We start from the raw sequence: 26,350 nt of genomic DNA, 5'->3' as shown, positions 1-26,350 counted from the left end.
GGATTCAGAGCAGTTTCCAGGAACAGGGGGATTAGGAAAATGGCACATGGGTCGAGATTTATATCATCACTTCCCTTAATTAAGAATGGATGCACTTGTGGGATTTGGAGGGGATACCTAACTCAGTACCCCCTCGATTTGTAATGTAATGTAAATAAACGTATTGAGCGCAAACCAGGCCAGAAGGCATCTGGGCTCTAGCCACCAAGCAGGAAAGACCAACAGGACCCATATCCTTCTCAGAACAAAAATGTCTTGAGAACTCTAAGGAAACACAAATGATCCAAGATCTCTCCCAGAAATGCTGAAAGGGAGTTCCACAATGTCGTGGCCAGCACCGAAAAGGAGCGCCCTCCAACTCAGACTTTACAAGAACGAAGAAATTCCAGCATATTGGCAGAGGTTGACCGCAAAGCGCGTCTGGGAAGAAAGCAGATCAATTTGGATTGAAAGAAGGAAGACCCGCTGTGGAAGAAAGCACGATGTGTAATACAAAGTGCCTTACATTTTATTCAGCTTCTGACAGGAAGCCAATGGAGTTTGGCCAGCAACAGCGAGATGGAAGACCGACTTGGGGCGTTCAGTGTCAGGCATGCTTTAGAATGTTTGTAAGATTTAGAGCCTGTGGACCAGAAAATCAGATTGATCTAAATAACTGCCCTTGCATTAGTCCAGCTTACCCATAATAGAGGCCGTGACTACATTAGAGCAGAGCTGTAAAGGAACAAACGGCAGCACTTTTCTAAGAAACCTCAATTTCAAGAAACCCGAACTGTAGACTGCAGCAATGTGTCCTTCACTGGAACCGGAAGGAAGGAGATTAACCCCTACGCTCTTAACAGAGAGGCTAGGGACAGGGCAGGGGTCAAAAGATTCAGGTGTAGAGGTGTAGCGAGCCCAAACATCGAAAGTGGTCAACAACCATTTTTGTTCCTATTTCTGATCTTTAAGTATGTTCAGTACACTTGTTGTGTCTTTCAGATAAGTTCTGAATTTTGGTACTTGTGGAGCTAGTAGCGCATTGATATATTCTGAGAGTGGCAGCCAAGACCAAAGGCTCCCTTTAGATATACATTGGCAAGTAAATCACCAGATGCACAATAAAGACCAAATCAGATTTATTGGCTTAAAAATAATACATGAGAACATCAGAGGTGGAGATCAAGAACGCCTCTTGAGACAAACGGAAGCAAAACTAATATGCCATTTTAGGGCTACTGAAGTTGGACTAAATTTTGATCATGAGATGGGGTCCTTTATTGTGTTGACAAAGATCCAAACAAGACATTTGTAGTTCAAAAACAGACTTCAGTCAATCTGTTGTTGTATATATGAAAGGCATTATGGAACTAGCTGAAGAGAGCAATGAAATAAACAAGCAAACCAGAAACTATGTAGCTTTAAGAATGGACCCGGGGGATCTTAAGAAAGTACACACAATATTTTGCATCATGTAATTTCCTGTTTATTTTCTGCATCTCAAAATTAGACAATTCCAAATGCTGTGATTTCACGTTATTCAATATTCTCTGTATTGCAGTCTTCCCCTTTTTTCTAGGGAGGGTAGACTATGATCAACAGCTTATTACTTTGTATCTCATTTGATATCAGTGATACTTGTTATGTGATCATGAAACATAAAGAGCCAATGTGGTTGCTAATATATGATCCAGGGAATATACATTCTTACAACGGTTACAAGTCACACTGCCCTTTGAAGAATGCAAACAAGGTAAATATCAAACATGTAATATCAAACATAGACACTCAGGCAGCAAATTCACCTCAAACCTTTTTCAATACATTTAGAATCTGGTGCACAATGCATCTTGAACAATCATTGCTCATGTTATAGATTAATATGGATCATGAAACCAACACGTTTGCCAGTACTCAAAATAAAAGTTTATTTTTAAATGACACACTTTCAAACAGCATGATTAGATATAACATATCAAAAACACAATGCAATAATGGTTCCCTTCAAAAGATTCACTTGTTTAATGTTAACATCATTGCACCTCCACCTCATGGGCAGGACCACGACGGGGGCCCTAAGTTTCTATCCTACCTATATAAACGAAACAAAAATGGCAGTCGTGTTTGTTTATCTCCAATGCGGCTGGGTGGAGATTACCTCCAGATATATGCAGGTGAATTGCTACATTACATTACCCTTGAGTCCTTCGGGTGAATTGGGCCATATTATACAGAACTAAACAAGGTGACAGCATTTTGGGGAACATTTATTTTAAAAGCGAACGCATGCAAGATACCTCAATAAAAGGGAGGAAATTGTCTTTTTTTGCGTTTGTAAGGGCTGATTTATTTCCTGATAGCGAATGTGCAAACATCACAGATACACTTTACATGCTCACCTTCTTTGCACAAGTAACCTTTAATAAACCTTGCGCACAAATGAGCGCCCATACATATGTAATGGCAATTTTCAGGCTATTTTAATGAAGCAGGGTTGCACAAGGCAAACATCAGAAAAAACTTAATTGAGTATGCAACACTTCATAATTGCTACTGCTCATCAGCCTAACTTTTAAAAGTCTGCCTGTTATGGCCAGATAAGAATTTGGTGTCACCGAACAGGGATGTATTACTAATTGGATTATTCGGTAGCAAGAGCTTTTTTTTGGAGACACAGGGAGTTGTCTAACGTTATTTTACAATCAATTTATTTGAAGCCAGGCATCTTTGCTACGCAACTGTTTTGGTTGTGTGTTATATTCATTTTGAAGTTAAGTAATGTTCTGGTTGCTTACTGCCTACTATTTACACTCTCGCTGAGGCAAAATATTTCTACTCTTACAATTTAATTTCGTTAAAACAGTCTGTAAAATACTCCCCACCTTAAGACCTTATCTGGGGTATGAATTAGTATTCAATGTCTAGTTTAATCGTCCATTAAACCTTAACTTGGAGTCAATGTGCTGGGAGGATAGCTCAGGCGCAATGGGTATGTCTTGGAAACAAGAGGACGCAGAGCAACACACACTCGAGCCCCAGTCCTGTGCTAAGAGACTGGTCTCCAGTAACTAGCATGTCACAAAAGATTAATGAATGTACTAAATGATACTATAATTCAAGGCATAAAATAAGCAGTGTCGCATAGCAATTTGATATGTAATTCTGTCAGTTTGATAATCAAATGGACACTTGTGTAGCAAAGATAGCTATTTAAGTAAGTTGCCTACTTCAATGAAACCACAGCTCACCTTGCATTCCTCTCTTGCCCTCTGTGCTCTCTTCCCCCTCTTTTCTCTGTTCACTTCAGGTCCTAATGGAGAGAAAGTGCAGCAGTAATCATCTCCTCCACTTTTAAGTGCTAAAGGCATGTCTGATAGTGCTAGGCAAGAATTTCATTTTCAGATAATATGCAAACCCAACATAATTGGGATGCTACTTTTATTAACCTTTCTATATCCTGTCTGGCAAACACCAGTATGTGTCAACTTTTTTTTTTTTAAAAGACAGCCATGCAATTCCATTTCTAAAATGCAAGTTGTTACATAATGCATACTTAGATTATTGATACTGTATCATCTCCATGCTTTATAGTGAAGTTTAGGTTAGTGTATCTAAATTTCATTGTCAACTATATTTCATTTTGTTGGGGAAGATGCATCACATTGACGAGTCAACACTTTTGAAAATGTACATGATCACATGATCAAATGCTTTTGATGGCAAACCTAGTTCTGTAACCTGCAGGTTGCATACATCTCGAAAGTGGTGTTCAACCGATGAGCGAGTCCATACTCCTTGACATTCTAAATTATCACCCAGTTGCTTTATATCAGGTACCCTGAAATTGAGATGACCACGAACTACAATATTCCATCTAGTTTGCTCGGTTCTCTGCCTGCTACGCAATCCACTCTGCTTAGTCTCTTTCCTTCCTCTTACATAATGAATACACAAAGCGAACTAGATGCTTACACAAAGTACTGATCAATAGTTCCATCCAATCTTTACTCTACAGATCTTTTGCAATACCAAATGTTAGGCAAGATGGTATGCAGTACCCTTGGGGTGCACTAAAAAAACCCTGACCTCCTGGCAATAGCAACCCAACCTTTGGTATAAGTCTGTACTACACAGGTTGGTAGTGTGGACGAGTAGCCAGGCTTATCTCAAGAGGGGTCAATGTAAGCTGTAGTGGAGTTACACACAGATTGACAGTGACAAGTATTCATGCAAACACTTACACACAGGGTTTCTTGATAAACAATTATTAATCTATTTACCAGTCAGTTAATGTAAGCCTTCTTCAGAAGGGAGCACTGTAAAAACACCACACAAATAAACTTAACTATACACTCTTTAAGTTCAGAATCAGTAAATACCCATTTGGGATGGCATATGGCAGAGACCTACACCCACAGGTGACTTCAATAGTTAGGGTGCTGTTGACATTAATGTAGTCAAAGGAAAAGGTTATAAGAGCAAACAAGATGCAACAATTATTCTTAAGCAGGCAAATACTTTCAGATCCTCACCCCACCCCCAATAAGAGTCCTTCAGTGAAACAAGCTAAGCCAAAGTCAACAGGCAGAAGTCTATATGAACGGAAGCATTTCTTTGTAGGTAAGTAGAAAAGTCTTTGCACAATGTTTTAGAAATCTTTGAAGAAAAGGATGAATCAATGTACGGCCATAAACTGTTAGACTTGTGAGTAGTATAAGATGCAATCAACTTTACACCAAGAGGTAAGTTCCCTTAGACTTTGTACAGTACCTTTAAAGTGAAGAAAAGATGCAGCAGATGACTCCTCTTCCTGGGCCTCGGTCGTGGGGACAAGAGGGAGGACGTTGGGGAACTCCTGCACTGCACTGGGACGGTCAAAACTTGCAACCGGCAAACTTCACTTTCAGTGGCTGTTCGGCGTTTCAGCTCCTCGCATCTATCGCAAATAGCAACACCACGGTTGCTGGCTGTCGAGATGGACTTTCCTTGCTTCTGGGGTCCTGTACTCTGTTGAGGGGGCTCGGGCCCGGTCAGTCCTGCTTCCTGGGAGTCTGGAGGATCTTCCTGGAGCTCCTGGCCAACTTAAAAGCAACGCACACAATCTGGTGTTCCTCTCCCTGTGTATACGGTTTCCAGCAGCAACTCTGTGGAAATTCAACCAGCTCCGAGAAGGATGTCCAGGTGGCTTACTTTGGAGTTGATTGGTCCCACCAACTCAAGGGGAGAAGCCGTCCTTGCAGGGGCTTCTCTGTCGATGCGAACTTGTCGTTTCAGCACAGCAGCAGGGCTTCACCGGGCAAACCAACGGTCCAGGAGTTGCAGCAAATGTCCTCTTCAATTTCTTCTTCGATTCCTTTGTCCAGTGGTCGACTCTGCCTTCCAAGCCAAAAGACTTGACTTTTATTCGGTTCTCTCCCTTTCATTCCAGCCTAGCTGTCAGTCACCCAGCAGGTGACTGACAGCTATCCTCAGAGAGTGCATTTGGGTCGCCTAGACTAAGCACAGGGAGTTTCGGGCACCTCCCTCACTTCCTGCCTACCTCACACACCTTGGAGCCAGAGGCAGGCTTCTCTCGTGAATCCTGCCAAAGACAAAACAAACAAAAGGACCAAACCTGGTTTGGTGCGCAGAGTAAATCTCAAGAAGGACCTTTCCACAAAGAAATGGTGAAAAATAGAAGACTGGGGGCATTTTGACAAAAATGACACCCTTGGGGGCTTTACTGCAATTGCGAAAGCAGCCCGCGGTAAATGCACACCACGGTAGTTAAAACGAAACCACGGCCACCAGCCATTCAGTGAGGAAAGGGTAACATAACAATTTTACATGAGAAGCCAGACAAAAGGGGATACTAGGTAACCCCTCCAGGACCATATTGTAAGATGGTGTGGGCGGGGTCTAGAAAGTTGCAAATGTAAGTAAAGTCAATTTCACTTTACTGCTGTGGGAAACAGTAGTCTATCCCAGAGAAGGTATTTAAACCATGGGAAATCTGAAAGACTTCCCTGTGCCACTGTACTGAAGGTGCTGTGTGTCACAATGTGAAAGATGATCCCTATGGAGTTTGTCAGGCTCCGTAACCAAAAAGAAACACAAAGCTCAAGAATCACATTAAAATACATAAGAGAATGGGAAAAAGGGTCTCACTCTCTCCAGGTAAAAAAAAAAGTCCTCAAAATCTAGCAAAGTTGCTGGGGTCTCTAAGGTAGAGGGAATTTGCACATTTCTGAGAATTTTCCCTAACACAAAACACTAGCCTCCAGGGCTCGCTTTGCTTTGATTGCATTATATATTACCACCTGCAGGAGACAGCTGGCCAAACTGTTTTCAGAGCCTTTTTTATCATACCTGTTTATTTGTGTCCATTCATGCAGCTAACCTTTTACATTTTACAGACACTTAGTTGTGGCTCACAAAGTCTTTTCGCCCACTCGCATAGTCGAGTACATTTTATGAAGGCCGAGTAGCATTTGCAAGACATGTTTGAAACTTTTATGTAACATTTACTTTGCACTAAATGTAAAACAAAAGTTTAACTGTGCATGGCTGGCCTCTGGGTGGCAGCAATGTGCCAAACAAAGTGGGTTTGTAGTGACATGCACCATTGTACACAAATCACATTTTACATTTGTCGTCCATTGCTATGGGTCGAGTGTATTTCTCTCAGGTTGAATAGGGAAACTAAGTTACCAGACCTGCAGGTCTAGCTGAATTGTAAAGAATTTGCAAGTCCTGACCTCTCTAACTAATGTCTTATTTCATTGATACCCAAAACTGCTGTATATTTGCTCATTTCATGGCTTGGCTACAAATAACGTCTGGTGACATTAACAATATTAGTCCAAAATTGCTAATGAAATGGGTCAGTTAGCTAATCAAAAAAATTGTGATTAGCAAACTCTGCTAATCAATTTTTGAAAACTAATTTATGCCTTGTAATTGTTCAACAGCAGCAGGGCCCATGTTCAGTGGTGAGTGATTTACATTACACCAATAACATGAGTCATGGTCTCTTTCAAATCTTCAAGACTACACTTAAAACATTCAAAACCTGGCTCTCCAGTCAGTGAAAGTACTGGTTGCATTTTCAAATGAAATAGAACTCAGCAAAGCATGTCCCTATAGTGGTAATCCAGATAGGTATTTACATTTTTATGTAGAGCTGCATGCAGGATTCCTCCAACTTCTAAGCACTGTGATTATTGTTAGCTCAATCAACGGTCAATTTACTGACTTCTGAAGGATGTAAGGCTAACTTGGGCCAGCAAACATTTGACCATGAGATTAGATGTAGATGTTAGCATTTAGCACTTGCCTCTTTGTGCTATAGTATCACACCACTGGCATATTAAGCAATACTAGTTCTAATAAAGTAGGAATTTTGTTGAGCATCTCAAAACTTTCTATTATCAGACCTAAAAACACATAATACAATTCATGTTTGCATTACTGTGTAATTGGCCAGGTTTGTTTGCCTCTTAAAAATTAAAATATATACAGAAGAGATCAAGTGTGTAAACCTTTGTAGAGGAAACATTGAAGGGCATATTGAGTGGCTTAGCTTCCTATAATATTGACATGCTCTTCTGCAACATTCTTTAGGAAGTGGACAAGCTGTAGAGTGCATGGCAAATGGTATACAAATAGCTATTCTAAGGTTGTCCTTCTTATTATAGTTTACTTAATTTTTTCCTGCAGAGTTTCTGATTTTGGAAGAGGTTAGCCTTCGTATTTGAACTAGTCGCTATCAATACTATATTAGTTCTATATGTGAGGAGCCTGCACTGCAGACGTATTTATCTATTCCTGTTCTATGTGGGCGGTGCTTCCACTGCTGTTATGCTATTCTTATTTTAAGTGAGGAGAGCTTGGATCACTTACCCCCTGCTGGGCACGTTCTTTGTGAGGGGAATGTGGACTGCGAAGCCTGTGCGGTTTCAGTTCTATGCAAGTGTAACTTACATTTGTGATGCACTGGTCTATCCCATGCAGTTTCGTCTCTGGGAGTAGAACCTGTTCTGCTGTGACCGACGTCTCTGGGGTAATCTTGTACTGTTGAGACCCATGACATTCATGTTACATGTGTGGAAAGAATGCTATGCCGAGGTCAATTGCACACCTTTTCTACAGTAGGAAGGGAGTTTGCACTCCTGAATCCTATGTTGCACCTGTTCTATAGACCCATTTCCTATCTGTTTTCTGTGTGGGTATCTTCTACCCTTGCTTACCTTGTACTGATCAACTCCACATGTTCTACACAATGGAAGCTTGCGTTGCTGTTGCCATGATTTGCCTTTTCTGTTTGTGCACGGGAAGCATGATTGGTTCCTACTCAAGATGACCTGTTCTGTGTAAGCGAAATGTTTATGCTGCTCTTGTACCTATTTGCATGCTTGGAAAGCTCAGTGTTAGTGCTCATCGCTCACAGTGTTAGTGCTCTTCTGTTCCATTTGTGAGAGGGTGTTTGTTCTGCTGCACACTGTGTTATCTGTTAATTGTTAGGGAAACTTGCTTTTTTGTCATGATGTTGACAGTTGCTGCATAATGATTTCCATACAGTTTTAACACTTTGGATGAGTCGGCTGGATTCTCACATACTTTTTATTCTCTTGTGGAGGACAAAACTCATTTGTACTCCTTTGAAATCGCATTTACTGTCAAAGATTAAAAATAGGGAGTAAAATACTCCCACCTCAAAATTGTATCTGTAGCACTGTGTGCAGGGCTTAAAAGGGTATTCTGAGCACATGTACACTGCTTGAACTTGATTCTTGTTCAAACAGGCACTAATAGGTTAACTGAGGACAGGAACCATGGGCACTGGCACTGTAACATAGGAGACAAGACATAGGCACTGACTGTAAAAGTGGACATGAGACATTAGCACTGTCAGTGTAACAGAGGAGGGGAGGCTGATTTACTATCCGTGTAAGAGAGGCACTGTTAGTATAACGAAAGGGGAGAGACAGATTCTGACAGTGCAGCAAAGGAGACAACAAAGGTATTGGAAGTGGAATAGAGAAGGAAAGGCATTGGAAGCGGAATAGAAATTAAGAGACACAGGCACTGGAAGTGTAACAGAAGAAGTGATAAGCACCTGCAGTTAAGAAAGGAGACAGAATTTATGTGCTGGCGATGGGAAGACAGTGACAGTACAACAGCGGAGAGGAGTTGCATTAGGCACTAGTATGTAACAGAGAGGACAAGAAATAGCCAATGGCAGTGTAACTAAGGAAATTAAAATTAGGAACTAGCTGTGTAACAGAGGACAGAAGACTCACACTGGCAGCGTAACTGAGGGGACAAGACATTGGCATTGGCATTGGCAGTGTAACAGAGAAGATGAGATATAGGCACTGTCAGTGTAACAGTACAGACAAGGCAATCTCTGGCAGTTTAGCAGACATTGCAATACAGGCATTGGAAGTATGATAGAGACAAAGGGACACAGGCAGTTACAGCATTACAGACGCGACTACCAAGATGCTGACAGTTTTATATAGCAAATGTGACTGTGGCAATGAAACAAAGGAGTCAAAGCAAGCATTGGCAGTGTAGTTGTGAAGTGACATAGGTGCTGGCAATGTAAAAGAAGAGAGACTTAAGCACTGTAACACAGAAGATGAGAAGCAGGCATTGAGAGCATCACATAAGGCAGGAACTTAGGCATTGACGGTGGAATAGAAGGGAAGTGTAATTGGCAATGACAGTGTAACAAAAGACAGGCAACAAGGTTACTGGCACCACAACAGAGGACACGAGATCTAGGTGCTGGCAGTGTAACAGGAGAAAAGACTTGGGAATCTGGCAGTCTAACAAAGACAACAAGACTAATGTACTGCCTTTGTAAGAGAGAAAGAGGCGGGCACTGGCAGTGCAACAAAATAGACGAGACAGATTCGGTCAGTGTAACAGACGAGGTACGACAGGCATGTGCAGTGGAATAGAAAAGAAGAGACATAGGCACTGGAAGTGTAATGGAATAGAAGATAAATAGGAACGGACATACAAGACAAGGTCTCTGGCATCACTAGTGTACATGAAGAGAAGAGCTGTAAGCAGTGCGGTGTAGTATAGTCACTGGCCATGTAATGGATGAGATGAAACACATCCAATGGCAGTGTAAAAGAGGTGGCAAGACATAGGCACTGACAGTACAACAGAGAAGGCAACACACAGGTACTGCACTACGACAGAGGAGAGGAATCATATGATATGACATGATAGTTTATTTGTATAGCGCCTATACACAATGAGTTTCAAAGCACTTCAAGGCAAGGGAGGGAACAAGGTAAAATACACTGACATTCTTACAGGCCATGAACAGTGAGGATGTGAAATGAACTATCATACTCAGCCTGACGACATTTCAGATAGGGCAAGAGCTAAGACATAGATAAGGAAGGGAGGGGGAGAGTGGGAAGGAAATGGAAACAGACAGGTGACAACCGTACTAGGCTTGACGACATTTCTGGTAGAGCCGGAGAAAACAAAAGGTGAGGGAGAGGGGTGCAGAAAGGCAGGGGAGGAGCAAAACAAGTGACTATCGTACTAGGCCTGACGACATTTCAGATAGCGCTGAGGAGAGGTGGGGGCACATCCACATTAAAAGCACATCCAATGTAATTTGAAACAACATTAGTCCCAAGCGGGATCAATGCGTTTGCAATTGGTTTTTCTTGCGTCAGTATGCACATGATGAGGGCTTAACTTCACTGATTAGCCAGGGATAGTCAGCCAATTCAGCTGTATTTTCTGTTTTGCAAACACATAGATCCCTCTTGGGACTTATTTTGTTTCAAATTACTTTGGATGTGCTTTTCCATTTCATTTTGAAACTGTTTTTGTACTTACTGTTTGTGTTTCCTCACAACAATATTTTCTCTGTTGCTAGCTATTCCCCATATGATTATGTTCAAATGTACATTTAGATTTTTTCACAATCACTGTTTAATTGTTGAAATAATAGCAACTTGCTCTATTTTATTTAGATTTTGTATTACTTTTTGATTTAACAGCGCTATATTAAGCCGGAATATCTATTTCATGAATCTCAGATAATTTTCATTTGCACTAAAAAAATTAAAAAACTGTTTGTTGTACACTCTATTTACTTTTTCTTTTCTTTTTTTCGATTTTGGCATTATTGAGACCCTGAATACTCACAGGGGTTATGTTACAACAAATATACAGGTACCATAGAGCTGTAAAAATATGTGATTCAAGGCATAGATAAGTTTTCAAAAAATGATTAGCAGAGTTTGCTAATCACAATTTTTTTGATTAGCTAACTGACCGATTTGATTAGCAATTTTGGACTAATATTGTTAATGTCACCAGAAGTTATTTGGAGCCAAGCCATGAAATGAGCAACAATACAGCAGTTTTGGGTACCACTGAAATAAGACATTAGTTAGAGAAGTCAGGCCTTGCAAATTCTTTAAAATACAGCTAGACATGCAGGTCAGGTAACTTAGTTTCCCTATTCAACCTGCGACTTAGAAATGCACTCAACCCATAGCAATGGACGACAAATTCAAAATGTGATTTGTATACAATGGTGCATGTCACTACAAACCCGCTTTGTTTGGCACACTGCTGCCACCCAGAGGGCAGCCATGCACAGTGAAACTTTTGCTTGACATTTACTGCAAAGTAAATGTTACATAAAAGTTTCAAACATCTCTTGCAAATGCTACTCAGCCTTCATAAAATGTACTCGACTATGCGCGTGGGCGAAAAGACTTTGCGAACCACAACTCTGTGTCTGTAGGTTAGCTGCATGAATGGACACAAATAAACAGGTATGATAAAAAAAGGCTCTGAAAACAATTTGGCCAGCTGTCTCCTGCAGGTGGTAATATATAATGCAATCAAAGCAAAGCGAGCCCTGGAGGCTAGTGTTTTGTGTTAAGGAAAAGTCTCAGAAATGTGCCAATTCCCTCTACCTTAGAGACCCCCAGCAACTTTGCTGAATTTTGAGGACTTGTTTTTTTACCTGGAGAGAGTGAGACCCTTTTTCCTACTCTCCTATGTATTTTAATGTGATTCCTGAGCTTTGTGTTTCTTTTTGGTTACGGAGCCTGACAAACTCCATAGGCATCATCTTTTACATTGTGTCACACAGCACCTTCAGTACAGTGGCAGAGGGAAGTCTTTCAGACTTCCCAAGGTTTAAATACTTTCTCTTGGATAAACTACTGTTTCCCAGAGCAGTAAAGTGAAATTGACTTTACTTACATTTGTAACTTTCTAGACCCTGCACACACCATCTTACAATAGGGTGCTGGAGGGGTTACCTAGTATCCCCTTTTGTCTAGCTTCTCATGTAACATTTTTATGTTACCCTTTCCTCACTGAATGGCTGGTGGCAGTGGTTTTGTTTTAACTACCTTGGTGTGCATTTACCGCGGGCTGCGTTTGCAGATGCAGTAAAGCACACAAGGGTGCCATTTTTGTCAAAATGGCCCCAGTCTTCTTTTTTTCACCATTTCTTTGTGGAAAGGTCCTTCTTGAGATTTACTCTGCGTACCAAACCTGGTTTGGTCCCTTTGTTCGTTTTGTCTTTGGCAGGATTCACGAGTGAAGCCTGCCTCTGGCTCCAAGGTGTCCGAGGTAGGCAGGAAGTGAGGGAGGTGCCCGAAACTCCCTGTGCTTAGTCTCCTAGGAGACCCAAATTCACTCTCTGAAGATTGGCCAGCTGACTGTCTGGTAAGGACAGCCACCCTGCTGGGTGACTGACAGCTGGGCTGGAATGAAAGAGAGAGAACTGAATAAAAGGCAAGTCATTTAGCTTGGAAGGCAGAGTCGACCACTGGACGAAGGATCCAAAGAAGAACTTGAAGAGGACGCCTGCTGCAACTCCTGGACCGTTGGTTTGCACGGTGAAGCCCTGCTGCTGTGCTGAAATGCCAAGTTTGCATCGACAGAGAAGCCCCTGCAAGGACGACTTCTCCCCTTGAGTTGGTGGGACCAATCAACTCCAAAGTAAGCCACCTGGACATCCTTCTCGGAGCTGGTTGAATTTCCATAGAGTTGCTGCTGGAAATTCATATAGACAGGGAGAGGAACACCAGATTGTGTGCGTTGCTTTTAAGTTGACCAAAAGCTCCAGGAAGATCCTCCGGACTAAGCAGGACTGACCGAGCCCGAGCCCCCTCAACAGAGTGCAGGACCCCAGAAGCAAGGAAAGTCAATCTCGACAGCCAGGAACCGTGCTGTTGCTATTTGCGGTAGAAGCGAGGAGCTGAAAACGTGAACAGCCACTGAAAGTGAAGTTTGCTGGTTGCAAGTTTTGATCGTCCCAGTGTAGTGCAGGAGTCCCCCGACGTCCTCCCTCTTGTCCCCACGACTGAGGCCCAGGAACAGGAGTCATCTGCTGCATCTTTTCTTCATTTTAAAGGTACTGTACAAAGTCTAAGAGAACATACCTCTTGCTGTAAAGTTGCTTGCATATTATACTACTCACAAGTCTAACAGCTTACGGCCGTACATTGATTCATCCTTTTCTTCAAAGACTTCTAAAACATTGTGCAAAGACTTTTCTACTTACCTACAAAGAAATGCTTCAGCTCATATAGACTTCCGCCTGTCGACTGTGGCTCAGCTTGTTTCACTAAAGGACTCTTATTGGGGGGGGATCTGAAAGTATTTGCCTGCTTAAGAATAATTGTTGCATCTTGTTTGCTCTTATAACCCTTTCCTTTGACTACATTAATGTCAACAGCACCCTAACTATTGAAGTCACCTGTGGGTGTAGGTCTCTGCCGTATGCCATCCCAAATGGGTATTTACTGATTCTGAACTTAAAAGAGTTTATAGTTAAGTGTATTTGTGTGGTGTTTTTACAGTGCTCCCTTCTGAAGAAGTCTTACATGAACTGACTGGTAAATAGATTATTGTTTTATCAAGAAACCCTGTGTGTAAGTGTTTGCATGAATACTTGTCACTCTCAATCTGTGTGTAGCTCCACTACAGCTTACATTGACCCCTCTTGAGATAAGCCTGGCTACTCGTCCACACTACCAACCTGTGTAGTACAGACTTATACCAAAGGTTGGGTTGCTATTGCCAGGAGGTCAGGGTTTTTTAGTGCACCCCAAGGGTACTGCATACAATCTTGCCTAACATTTGGTATTGCAAAAGATCTGTAGAGTAAAGATTGGATGGAACTATTGATCAGTACTTTGTGTAAGCATCTAGTTCGCTTTGTGTATTCATTATGTAAGAGGAAGGAAAGAGACTAAGCAGAGTGGATTGCGTAGCAGGCAGAGAACCGAGCAAACTAGATGCAATATTGTAGTTTGTGGTCATCTCAATTTCAGGGTACCTGGTATAAAGCAACTGGGTGATAATTTAGAATATCAAGGAGTATGGACTTGCTCATCGGTTGAGCACCACTTGCGAGATGTATGCAACCTGCAGGTTACAGAACTAGGTTTGCCATCAAAAGCATTTGATCATGTGATCATGTACATTTTCAAAAGTGTTGAGTCGTCAATGTGATGCATCTTCCCCAACAAAATGAAATATAGTTGACAATGAAATTTAGATACACTGACCTAAACCTCACTGTAAAGCATGGAGATGATACAGTATCAATAATCTAAGTATGCATTATGTAACAACTTGCATTTTAGAAATGGAATTGCTTGGCTGTCTTTTAAAAAAAAAAAAAAAAAAAGTTGACACATACTGGTGTTTGCCAGACAGGATATAGAAAGGTTAATAAAAGTAGCATCATAGTAGCAAACATACTGGTGTTTGCCAGACAGGATATAGAAAGGTTAATACAAGTAGCACGCCTAGCACTCTCACACATGCCTTTAGCACTTAAAAGTGGAGGAGATGATTACTGCTGCACTTTCTCTCCATTAGGACCTGAAGTGAACAGAGAAAAGAGGGGGAAGAGAGCACAGAGGGCAAGAGAGGAATGCAAGGTGAGCTGTGCTTTCATTGAAGTAGGCAACTTACTTAAATAGCTATCTTTGCCACACAAGTGCCATTTGATTAGCAAACTGACAGAATTGCATAGCACATTGCTATGCGGCACTGTTTACTTTATGCCTTGTGATTAAATCACCACTTAAGGCAACCTCTAAATAGCATAAGTTGTACTTACAAAGTTAACTCTTTTTATGCACGGGAACACCTTTTTGTGTACTCTAGCTTGCTCCATTTATGTTCCCGTTGTTTTGGAGTTCCTCTTTGTCTTAGAGTAGCAGAGGAGACAAGATGTATTCACTGGCAATGGACAGACGGTGCACAACAGAGGAGTTGCAACATGCGTGGCAGTGTTAGAGAGCAGACACTGCTCTCTAACGGGCCTTCTGGGACCTAGCTTTGCATTGATCCGCTCTGATTATTGCCTCGTTTGGTAACGTTATCTGTAGTCTCTGCGTACCTGCTGGGACCTTATGATGCTATGCCTTCTATTGTAATGCCTTCTATCGTAATGTAATGTTCCACTACCTGCAATGTAATGTTCTACTAAAATATGTGCCCGGTTGCCCCTGGGCCTGCTCTGCGCTATACAAATAAAACAAATACAAATAAAAATACTGCATAGGTGTTGGCAGTGTGACACAGGATAATAGACATGCACGGCAGTGGAACAGTGGACACTACAGGAAAACTGAATTGAATTGTAACAGTAAAGAGGCAATATAGTCACATGCAATTCAATAGAAGAGAGAAGGCAAAAGCACTGGGAGTGTGGCAGAGAAGGTACAATATGTGCACTGGCATTGTGACAGAGGGGGCAAGACAGGTACTTGAAGTGAACTAGACTATACAAGACATATGAAGTGACAATGTAACTGAGGGAATGACACAGACAATGGCAATGTAACATCGAGTACAAGGCCTAGTTCCTTGCAGTTTAGTAGAAGAGCCAATACAGTTGGATGCAGATTGACACAGGAACTAATGCTGTCATGGCAGTGTCAATAGAAAATCAAGAAGGCACTTACAGTAAAATAGAGGAGGCATGGCTTAGACACTAGCACAAGACACACATTGTAAGTGTAACAGATGAGAACACAGCAGGTGCCAGTTCTAGAAGGGACACGTGATAGATGCCGGTAGAGAAGACACAACAGCCTTGCATTTTAGTAGATGAGAGGGGACCAAGGCACAGGCCGGGTAACAGAGTAGAGGAGATATAACAGTGAAAGAAGACAGTCAAGACATGGGCACTGGCAATGGAGCTGAGGAGGCAATGCAGAAACACTGGCAGTGTCAGCGATAAGACGAGATAATTACTGGAAGTGTAATTAATTTAAGAGGCGGAACTTAGCTGCAGACTAACGGCAATTTGTAAGTGTATTGTAGCAGTGTAATAAAGTACACAAGACATATGGGGCCTCATTCCGAGGTTGGAGGTAGTCATGGCGCTATTAGCGCCATGACTCCCTCCAATACTGGTACCGAGTCCGCCCTCGTTCAATGGGGAGTTACCGGTCTATTCCGACCTTTGCGGGTCCGGTAAGTCCCCATTGAAAAAGCCATTCCCCATTCCCATTTCAGCCCCCATAGGGCTCAATGGGAAGGGGGAAGGCGCTAATAACGGTACCACAAATTGCGGTACCGTTATTAGCTCTGAAGTCCCTTAACGGGCCACATCCATAACGCCTGGTAAAACCAGGCGTTAAGGAAGGGACCCGCTAAGGGACCTCGGAGTAGGGCGTAAAGGGATTACCGGCACCGATGTCCTTAACGGTGCCCGGTATCCCTTTGCGCCCACCTCGTAATGAGGCCCATGGAGTGGAAGAATAATAAAGGACAGAAGACATATCCACTAGGAATTCCACCCCCTCCCACAGGACCCTAGTGATGGAAGAAGTTAAGAACTTGCGTGTTGTGTTATGCTTAACTATAGGATGGAAATTAATTTTCAAGTTCAAACCACTGTAAAAGCAGTCTTATCCATAGTTATTTCCAGTGCCAATTTAGCGTATATTTTGAGTGCCACAGCCTGGATTATTGGAATGCCCATTATGCAGTCATTTCTTCAAACTAATGCCACAGCTACAACTTGAGCAGCATGTTGCAGTCGGGCTGATGGGTAGTCTTCATCCTTGTGACCTTATGTACAGCATAACAAGTGCTCTTTACTGTGATCTTGTTAAGGCTCAAACAGATCCCAAACTGGGGTGCCTGTGGTAGAAATACCTGTATGGATGTGCCCGTATTTATGTAACATTGAAAATCAATCTCTACTCCCCTGTTGGTTGCCTCATTCCCGGGATTGATGTCTGGTAGTCGTTCAAACCTTTGAGACAAATACACTGGCTTTCAAGGCCAACATTTAGGATCATCCTATCATCCTTTCCCCCTGTGGTGGTTACGGTTGTCTTATAAATGTAGTCACTCGCTCAGTGAGAATAATTTTCTCAAAGTATTCCCTGCACAGAGATTATATGGTACACACATGCGCTGGCAGTATTATCGAAGAGGCAATGGATACTTCACTCACTTGTAGTGTTATAGAGACATTAATGACTAGTCATTGATACTGTAATTGCTATACATTTTGTTAGGGCTCATTCTCAAGTTCATTTGTTGCACATTGTACCTTTTTAGTTTACACTAATTTACCTGCTTGGCACTATAGATCGAATCATGAATGTTGCTAATTAGATTAAATGACATGATGTGAAGAAACGTATGCCTTGAGTTCAAAATAACCCTATCATTCTTCCTTACAGTGTTGTGAAATAGTTGAGTGTCGGCACAACTTTGAAGCATGTCGGTGAAGATGAGAATCCTCTAGGAATGAAATCACTACTTTTGTTTATGCTCCAAATGTCATCAATACACTGAATATCAGTCGCTATGTACATTAGGATTTGCCACTGAAAGAAAAATGATGAAGACCGAGGCATCAGGAGAAAGATCGACCCTCCGGAGTGCCTCTCCTCACAGAAATGCATACAGAACAGAGTTTCAAGCACTGAAAAGCACCTTTGACAAACCCAAACAAGATGGAGGAGAGCAGAAACAACCAAAAGAAAGAGAGACCTGCCAGTCCCAGCAAACAAGGGGAAGAAAATATGGTTCCAATGTCAACCGAATTAAGAATTTGTTCATGCAGATGGGCATGGAGCCCAGTGAGAATTCTGCAGTGCCCACTAAACCCAAAGGTGATATTGCCCCCCCTGCTACTCAACGAACGTCAAAACCAAGAGCCACTACAGAAAAGACAGACAGCCCAGCTGTGAAAGTGAAATCTTCAATTTCCGAGAGGATAAGTCGATTTGACACATTTCAAGATGGACCGTCTTATTCAAGGTTTACTGAAACAAGAAGGATGTTTGAGCAAAGTATTCGTGAGACTGGGCGGTCCCGACGCTATTCGCCAAAGAGAGAGAGGCGGGGATCTAATGAGCTTCCAGACGAAGGTCCTAGCTCTAAGTCAAATCGAGGCAGTACAGATTCTTTGGATAGTCTTAGCTCGAGAACGGAGGCAGTCTCCCCCACAGTTAGCCAGCTCAGTGCTGTTTTTGAAAACACGGAAACCCAAAGTAGTGTCCGCTTAGAATTAAATGAAAGCAGTGTGGAGTACTCTGTTACAGGCCATTACCCTCTTAGTATGCCCACATCCCCAGTTTCAACGTTGGATGGACTTGTTCTTACCAAAGACCAAAACTCGAGGTCTCCCTCACCAAAGCAGAGTGTTGGTTGCTCCACTGAGAACTTCAAGGCAAATGGCACATCTATGGCCACTAGGTCAGAAGCTACTAAGTATTTGCCACTTTCTAAACCAAGTCGAGATACAAAGAAAGCTACAGAGATGTGTTATAATACACTTGACAACTCGTCTACCTGCAAGGACGACCTACTGTGCACAGTTAATGAGAAGCCTGAAGGATTCGATATTGAGAACAAGACACTGAGAGATTCTGAAATCTCCATACAGCGCAACAACTTTTCAGAAAACGCAGAGAATAGCTTTGATAGAACTGACGCAGATGACTCTACAAGTAACTCAGCCACTAATGGCGATTTCCCAACAGACTCGATTCCAGATGCCTCCGAATGCCCTTATAGCACCACAAGTGGAAAGGAAGTGCTAGAGGACTTCAATAACTTTTCAACAGCACATACCTACGCACACACCGACTATAACGTCTATAGGGTGCGATCAAGGTATAGCGGAGAGTGGGGCGATAATGAGCCTGACGACGAGGAAGACAGTGACGACAACAATGACTATGGGCCAGATATGGAATTTTCAGAAGTTACTGGTTTGCCCGATGAGGATGATGTACCTGCTAATAGAAAAATCCAGTTCAGCAGTGCTCCCATCAAGGTAAGCATCTGGTACGCATGCCTTGAAAAAGGGATTTGTTTGGCATAGCTGGGAGCAGATTTAATAGTATATCTGGCTAGATGAAATGTCATAGAAGAGTCAATTTGCATACATTGAAGATCTGGGAGTAAAATGGGATGATGAAGATGGCAAAGTACAGTTAGGTTTCCCTCCCCTCAACCACTCAGTGTTGTATTAGGCCAGAGATTCAAATACAGTGAATGCTTGTTTGTGTGATCAACATGACATTCACATGGGCTTCATCTGAAGCCATTTTTAGCAGGTTTGGTCGGTGTTACCAGTCCTGGAAACTGCACTGGCGGCTGCCAGTTTAAATATAATAATAACTGCATAACCTCTTGCTTTTACACAACCAACTGTTTGTGACTTTAGGAGCACCTGTGAGCAAAGACATTTACAATAATGAACCCCGGCGGGGCTTGATATGTTCCGAGCAGCTGCCGAAGAACTATTGTGAATCCCCACGCAGGGCCATACATCATGTGCCTGGAACAATGGCCTCTGCCTCTGCTCTCTACTGCACGCACACGCTCATAAAAGAAATGATATAGCTGCAATGTGGGTACTTCAGCCTCACACACACACACACACACATGCTGTTATTGAGGAGTTTCCCCCCCTGGCTACTGAATCACTTCATAAACGTATTACTGTTGATATGTTTTTTCATCAGCAAGCTTGTTTTTGCCTAGAATACAACTGCTCCGTCCACGATCCTTGGAGTTATGTGGATGTAGCAAAGCGGCCCAATCAGCCAGCTGACACCAATATATATTCTGTTGTAAAAATAGATGCATTAGAACGATTACATTCATTTACCATGTGTGGCTAGCCATAATTCGCAGAAGTGATGTCATTCCCCTGAACTAACAACTTCAACCATTCAAGAGCCTGCGTTGTTTAATGTGCAATACAAAAGAACAGATAATGAGTTACATGTAAAATGATCCATTCATGCCCTCTGGGGCTTGTGGCAAACTTGCAAACCATTTGGCCTTTGGCCTTCTCGTTTATTACGTTGCCACCACAATCCTTCATTGCTTTTGCAGGCTCTAGATTTATGTGCTATTTAGCTTATGAATTTGTATGTGTGTGTCTACGTAAGCAGATAATGACAAAGATTTTGTTGAACAAGTCTACTTGATGAGTGTAAGTGATATTTCATAATGACATAAAGATGAACAGCTCCGACAGAACCATTGTGGTGATTTGTTACTGGGTTTGCTGTTCAAGGATGCGGTTTTTATTGAACCGCGTCACACGGGTTGCTTTGTTATTTATTTATTTATCTATGTTGTTTTGTGTTTGTGCATTGCACTGAGAGCAGAATTTCAGTGGGGCACTGTACGCCAAACTACAAGAGAGCAAAATGCTGTCCACCATATCCTACCTCAGGTATGGCTTATATGTACAGTTTAATGTGCCGCCATGAGAACATCTTCAGGGTTAAGTAGGCTCTTTCAGCATCAAACTATATTTTAAATGCAGCCCATTCACTGCAGGGACATGGGTGCCACTGCAGCTGTCAGAAAAGCACCTGTGCCCTCTGAAACTACTAAGTGCCACTGGTAGAGCAGGTGCTGTGAATCAGGATACTGATGATGCCAGGCACAGGTACACACTATGCTTTTGGCATGAAGTTTATGGAAAGGGAATCTGATTAGCAGATTTCCCTTTCGTAGATTAAATTACTGATATAATGTTATTATTTAACATACATAAAAAAAGCCAGGGCACTCACACCCTTGCCAGATGGCAATTCATCACAGACACCTAGGGCTAGTGTGGCCAGTTTACAGTGGGACCACAATTACAGTGGGACACACTTGAGCAAAATTACAGTAGGTCGCATTGGGAGTAAATTCCAGTGGGAATAATCATTGTAGTGGGACACCTAGAAGCAGAACTGTGTTGGGACACATCAGAGCAAAACCAATGCGCCTAGTAGAAGAAATTCATCAGGACACCAGGGGGCAATTTAGAATAGGTTGGAATGTAGAATGGTGAGCAGGACAATGAGTGGCACACAAAATCAAGAAGCCACAAATAGCAGCTCATATAACATAGCAGAGCAAGGCATAAAAAGGAATGCAAAGGCATAAACAGGTTTTGTGTGATTGTTGCTTTTTCACAAATGCTGAGAGGATAACCTTAGTAAAATAAATTGACTAATTAGGAATGTTAACAATCATGTCGGATGAAACAAGTAATTGGGGGTATTTTTAACTTTGTTCATAGTTTTAAGATTTGCCCAAACATGATGCTCATGGTTTATGCAACCAAAGTTTGCACAATGGCACTTTATGAGTTTAAAGCATGAGGTTTTTAACATCAATGGAGGGATCTTTGCAGTTGCACAAAATTCCTTTGTAAAAAGACTAATGGCTATGCCCACGTCTGCCCTAAACTTCACTAGCCTCAGATAACTCAGTCTTGGCCAAGTGCAGGGCAAACATTGTGTTATGCTCACGTCTGCCCCAAACTTTACTAGCCTCAGATAACTTGGCTTTGATCATGTGTTTGGGCAATTTTGTGTTGTGCCTGCTGTTTTTCTTTTCAAATTAATAACTAACCTAAAAGCCTGTTTTACTCAGCTCTTAATCAAAGATCTTTGGTATAGTGATCATGCTCTACTTGTACCTTGGATTACACGTGTTAGGTTTTATCGTCAAAAAATCAATCCTTCATTAGACTCTTTAGATTTTATGATGAATTTACCTTTTAGATTTCCAATCATCAAAATGATTTTCTGCGCTCTTATTTGTTAGCGAGAGCGGAACTCTAGTTGACCAAACTAATTAATGAAACATACAATGTGATTACTCATTATTTGGGCATCCTGCCCTACCTTCTCTGGTTTGCCTGCTCTAATCATTGTGTTAATGCCTTAATCCAGTTTTAATGTTCTGGGTTTTAATTCTGTCATGTGATCATGGAAAGGAAAAAAAGGCCAGGCCAAATGTATGTCCTCTTTGTCCCAATGAAGTTAAATATTTGATGCACTTTCTATTTTTTTGCCCCCTTTATTCACCTGAATGTAAGAAATTGTACTGCCCCTGCTGCAGAGTTTAGGTATCAGACATTGTTGGTTAGCCCATGGTATATACTTAATTCTGGTGACCAACCGTGCACATGGTTTTTACTGCATTTTACCCAGAGAGTGCTCGCCAAGAGAACAAATAGTCCCATGGAATGACTTTTGAGTTTTTATTACTGTTGGAATTTTAACTCTCATGCTGTATCGTAGTTTTTGGTGTGGTTTATGTGTACTTATTGTATTTATTGTATGTGTTTTGTATTTGTACTTTCATAGCGGCAACCTCAAATAAAGAAATTTGACTGACAAGGCATAAAAAGGCAGACTGCACCACTAAAAGACATAGCAACGCATGAAAAGGTTTTACAAGGCACAACAACATGGTCCTTTCCCCCCATTCCTACTACTGGCCTCGACAGACAGCTCCCGCTTCAATTTCTCTCTTTGCCATGTAGAACCATCTCTCTCTCTCTCTCTCTCTCTCTCTCTCTCTCTCTCTCTCTCTCTCGTTCACTCTCTCTCTCTTTGTCTTAAATATATACATTGTACACCATGTCTAACAAAGTTTGGGGAATTGGCAGATGAAGGGAAGGGGCTCACTGACCTACTCCTCACCATGATTGAAGTGCTAAGGGTTATGGTGGCAGGCATTAACCATTTAGTTCATAGAAAGATCTGCCTGCATTGTGAAAACCTCAGGGTCTTATTTCATTTTCCTCAGTATGATGTTTGGCAGCCTGAGAGGTATTTCAATCCTCCCTCTGAATTGCTCACATTTGTGCAGCACAGTAGCGTACCTACCGTGGGGGTAAAAGGGTTGCTTGTCCTCCTGCCTCACGGGTCTCGACAATGCAGGAAACAGGGACTTCAAAGAGCAGACCAGGACATTTTTCCCCTTGTCAGGAGGGCCCTGTGACTGGGAGAAAATGTTCTCTAGCTCTTGGGAGGTCGTTTTCGCACTTTCTTTGTGTCAACTAATGCCCTGCTAATGCGCAGCTGTTATATTGGCTGCCGCCACCCCTCCCCATTAGAGCTATTGAGACCTGCTCACATGATGAAGTGGTCAGCAGCAGGACAAAATACAGATGAAAAAGGCATTTTAACAGTGGCACCACCATTTCTTCTGTAAAATGTTTCTTTTGTTAGCAATACCTTTCTTAGGCTTTTAGGCAATTGCACAGTGATGGTACATTTCCAGGTAAAATACCCTACACCCTCAAGTCACTAACCAAATCCATCTGTTACCCATACAATTCAAATGATTAACGAAATACAGCTCCATTAAACGTGAATTTGTATCCATTATCTAACTTAACATGGAAAAAAGGTTTGGTTTTATGTGGCTATTCAAATGTTATTAGCATCATCTAACTTCAAGCTGTAAGTGTGTGACAATCTCTATGCCCAGGTGACTTTACTACAAACAATATTTGAGTGTGAGCCTTAAGGTGCTAAAATTGCAGTGGTGTGTAATATGAAATGTTTGAACTTGTATTGTGTTGTAGTCTGTGACTTGTAGTTTTCCATTCAGGACATTTTTCACAGATGCTGCTTCGTCGGGAGGGCTCTGCGACTGGGATAAAATGTTCTCTAGCTCTTGGAAAGCAGTTTTCTCACTTTCTTTGTGTCAACTAATGCCCTGCGAATGGGCAGCTTTTAAATGACTGCTGACACCCATTCCCATTAGAGCAATTGGGACCCGCTCACGTGATGCAGTGGTCACCAGCAGGGCAAAATACAGATGAAAAAAGGCATCTTAACAGTGGCACCGCAATTACTTCGGTAAAAGGTTTCTTTTGTTAGCAGTGCCTTTCTTAGGCTTTTAGGCAATTGCACATTGATGGTACATTTCCAGGTAAAATACCCCACACCCTCAAGTCACCAACCAAATCCATCTGTTACCTATAAAATTCAAATGATTAACGAAATAAAGCTCCATTAAAGTTGAATGTGTATCCATTATCTAACTGAACATGGAAAAAAGGTTTGGTTTTATGTGGCTAGTCAAATGTTATTAGCATCAGGTAACTTCAAGCTGTAAGTGTGTGACATACTCTATACCCAGGTGACTTTACTACAAAGAGTATTTGAGTGTGTGCCGTAAAGTGCTAAAATTACAGTTGTGTGCAATAGGAAATGTTTGGACTTGTATTATGTTGTAGATTTTGACTTGTAGTTTTCCATTCAGGATGTGGAAACAAACCCACAATTATATTCTTTTGCCTTAACAACATGTTTTCATACACTATGTGATTTGTGTATTTTGTAAATACTCATTACAAGGCAGTATTATTGTAGTTCTAGAAAGCCAACACTTACATATTTGTATCAGGTAAAGCTCAGAATGTATATGGTCAAAGGTCTGAATTGCAAAGTAGGCTAAAATACTCACTTCATTGCTTAACCAAAGTTGGGTGATCCTGGACACATTATTTAATCTCATTGTGCCTCAACTGCAAAAAGTCCACAATAGTTGAATTTCTTTTTTCCTGACAATTGGGCAGATTTAATAATTTTAGGGAAACAATGGTGTCCCCTCATGCTCTTGTTTCTGGCCCTTGAGACCTTACTCTAGAATTGTGTTATTGTTGTAGTATCACTTGCTTCGTCCCATAAAAATTGATTTGATGGGCAGATGTATAGGCTCGCAAGAAAAGGGCTATCAAACCAAACTGTTCAATGAGGAGGAATGTCACTCTCACTATATGGACTGTGCGTGTAGCATAACATCTGAGGGTAAGCCAGAGACTGAGACAGTGATCAATTTTATCAGTTTATTTTGTAGAGAATTGCATCTAAAGTATGAACATTTATTGTTCCACTAGCTCAATCCAGAAGTTTGCCATGATTCATAAAATATTCCAAGAAAAAGGACAGATGAAATATGCTACACATACCCTGCCTATATTGGAAGTTAGCCCTAGTCTGCGCCTGTGAGCCGCCTGTATATAAGGGGATAGATAAAGAGGACATAAAGAATGGGTCAATAGTTATTTAATTTCTTCTCTTTTTTGGATGAGCAATGTCACAAAATAGCTTTTGCAATTTTTCACAACACTTCTAGCAAAGGATTCCTCTCCTGATCATCAAGGGTTACAGTCAACCCAGGCGGGAAAACAGCTAAAACATAAACAGAGGTTTATAACTAGTTCCTGGGAGAGACATTAAAAACCCTCCACACCTTCTAGTTATATATACCTGGGCCATATATAACCTGTGCCACTAAGACACCTTGTTATCAATGGATTCCACTGCATAGTAGATCCTGCAAAAATAAAAAATAGTGCATAATGACACAATACTGATAACAGAAAGACATGTTACCGTAAGATCGCAATCTGCTATACCTTTGTCATACACTTTGCAAAACAATATCAGCAAAGCAGTGGATATGCTGCACTATCCAAGGGGGGACGCTCAGAATTACCAATACAACAGCATTATGATACAATAACCAGGTTGCTTCTAAAAATCAATTAATAATAATTAAAAAACAATTGTCCAAATACCCCCTGTGCAGATCCATGTTTCGCAAACTGCCCCATTGCCAATTATACACTAAAAGAGGTTTGTTGAAATGCAAGTATGTGGGTACAGCAATTTCAAAATAATAATTCCCAAATGGCGATTATACATTGACAATATAAACATTTGTTGCCATGGTATCGCCAGTCCAAAACACCACTATCTAAGTTTCTTGAGATAAGGGTTGCGAACATAAAAAGGTATAAGCTGACTTATGTAACATCATCACAAAATGGCTCGCTACAAAACCAAAAGCCTCCATTGAGGGCCGGACGCCCTTTAACTACGTTATTATGTCACAGCGACAAGATAATTTCAAGATGCTGAGAGTCCTAAAATGCTGTTAGTAGGCGACGTAGGCATAGCATTAGCCGCGCAATTGCCAAGCGGAACTCTGCAGGTTACTAGATCGGGTAAGTCGCGGACATCATCCGATGCTGCACGCACCTTAATAATAAGACAGAGATTAGTTACTA

General features: G+C 41.6%; 1 protein-coding gene across 4 annotated transcripts in view; it reads left to right on the top strand.

The window, feature by feature from the left end:
- The window catches only part of PPP1R9A (protein phosphatase 1 regulatory subunit 9A), a 2,290,846-nt gene that overhangs the window by 20,662 nt on the left and 2,243,834 nt on the right, over positions 1 to 26,350 (top strand). For all 4 annotated transcript variants that reach the window (XM_069648563.1, XM_069648562.1, XM_069648561.1 and 1 more), the window contains exon 2: positions 17,688 to 19,291. In XM_069648563.1, the coding sequence (XP_069504664.1) occupies positions 17,846 to 19,291 (1,446 nt within the window). In that variant the 5' untranslated portion in view covers positions 17,688 to 17,845. The remainder of the gene's footprint in view (positions 1 to 17,687; positions 19,292 to 26,350) is intronic.

The sequence above is a fragment of the Ambystoma mexicanum genome, chromosome 2q (genome assembly GCF_040938575.1).
Source record: "Ambystoma mexicanum isolate Mex_15411 chromosome 2q, UKY_AmexF1_1, whole genome shotgun sequence".
NCBI classification, from domain to species: Eukaryota; Metazoa; Chordata; class Amphibia; order Caudata; family Ambystomatidae; genus Ambystoma; species Ambystoma mexicanum.
Note: the sequence above shows the minus strand (reverse complement) of the source record. Positions and strands in the feature narration are given on the sequence as shown.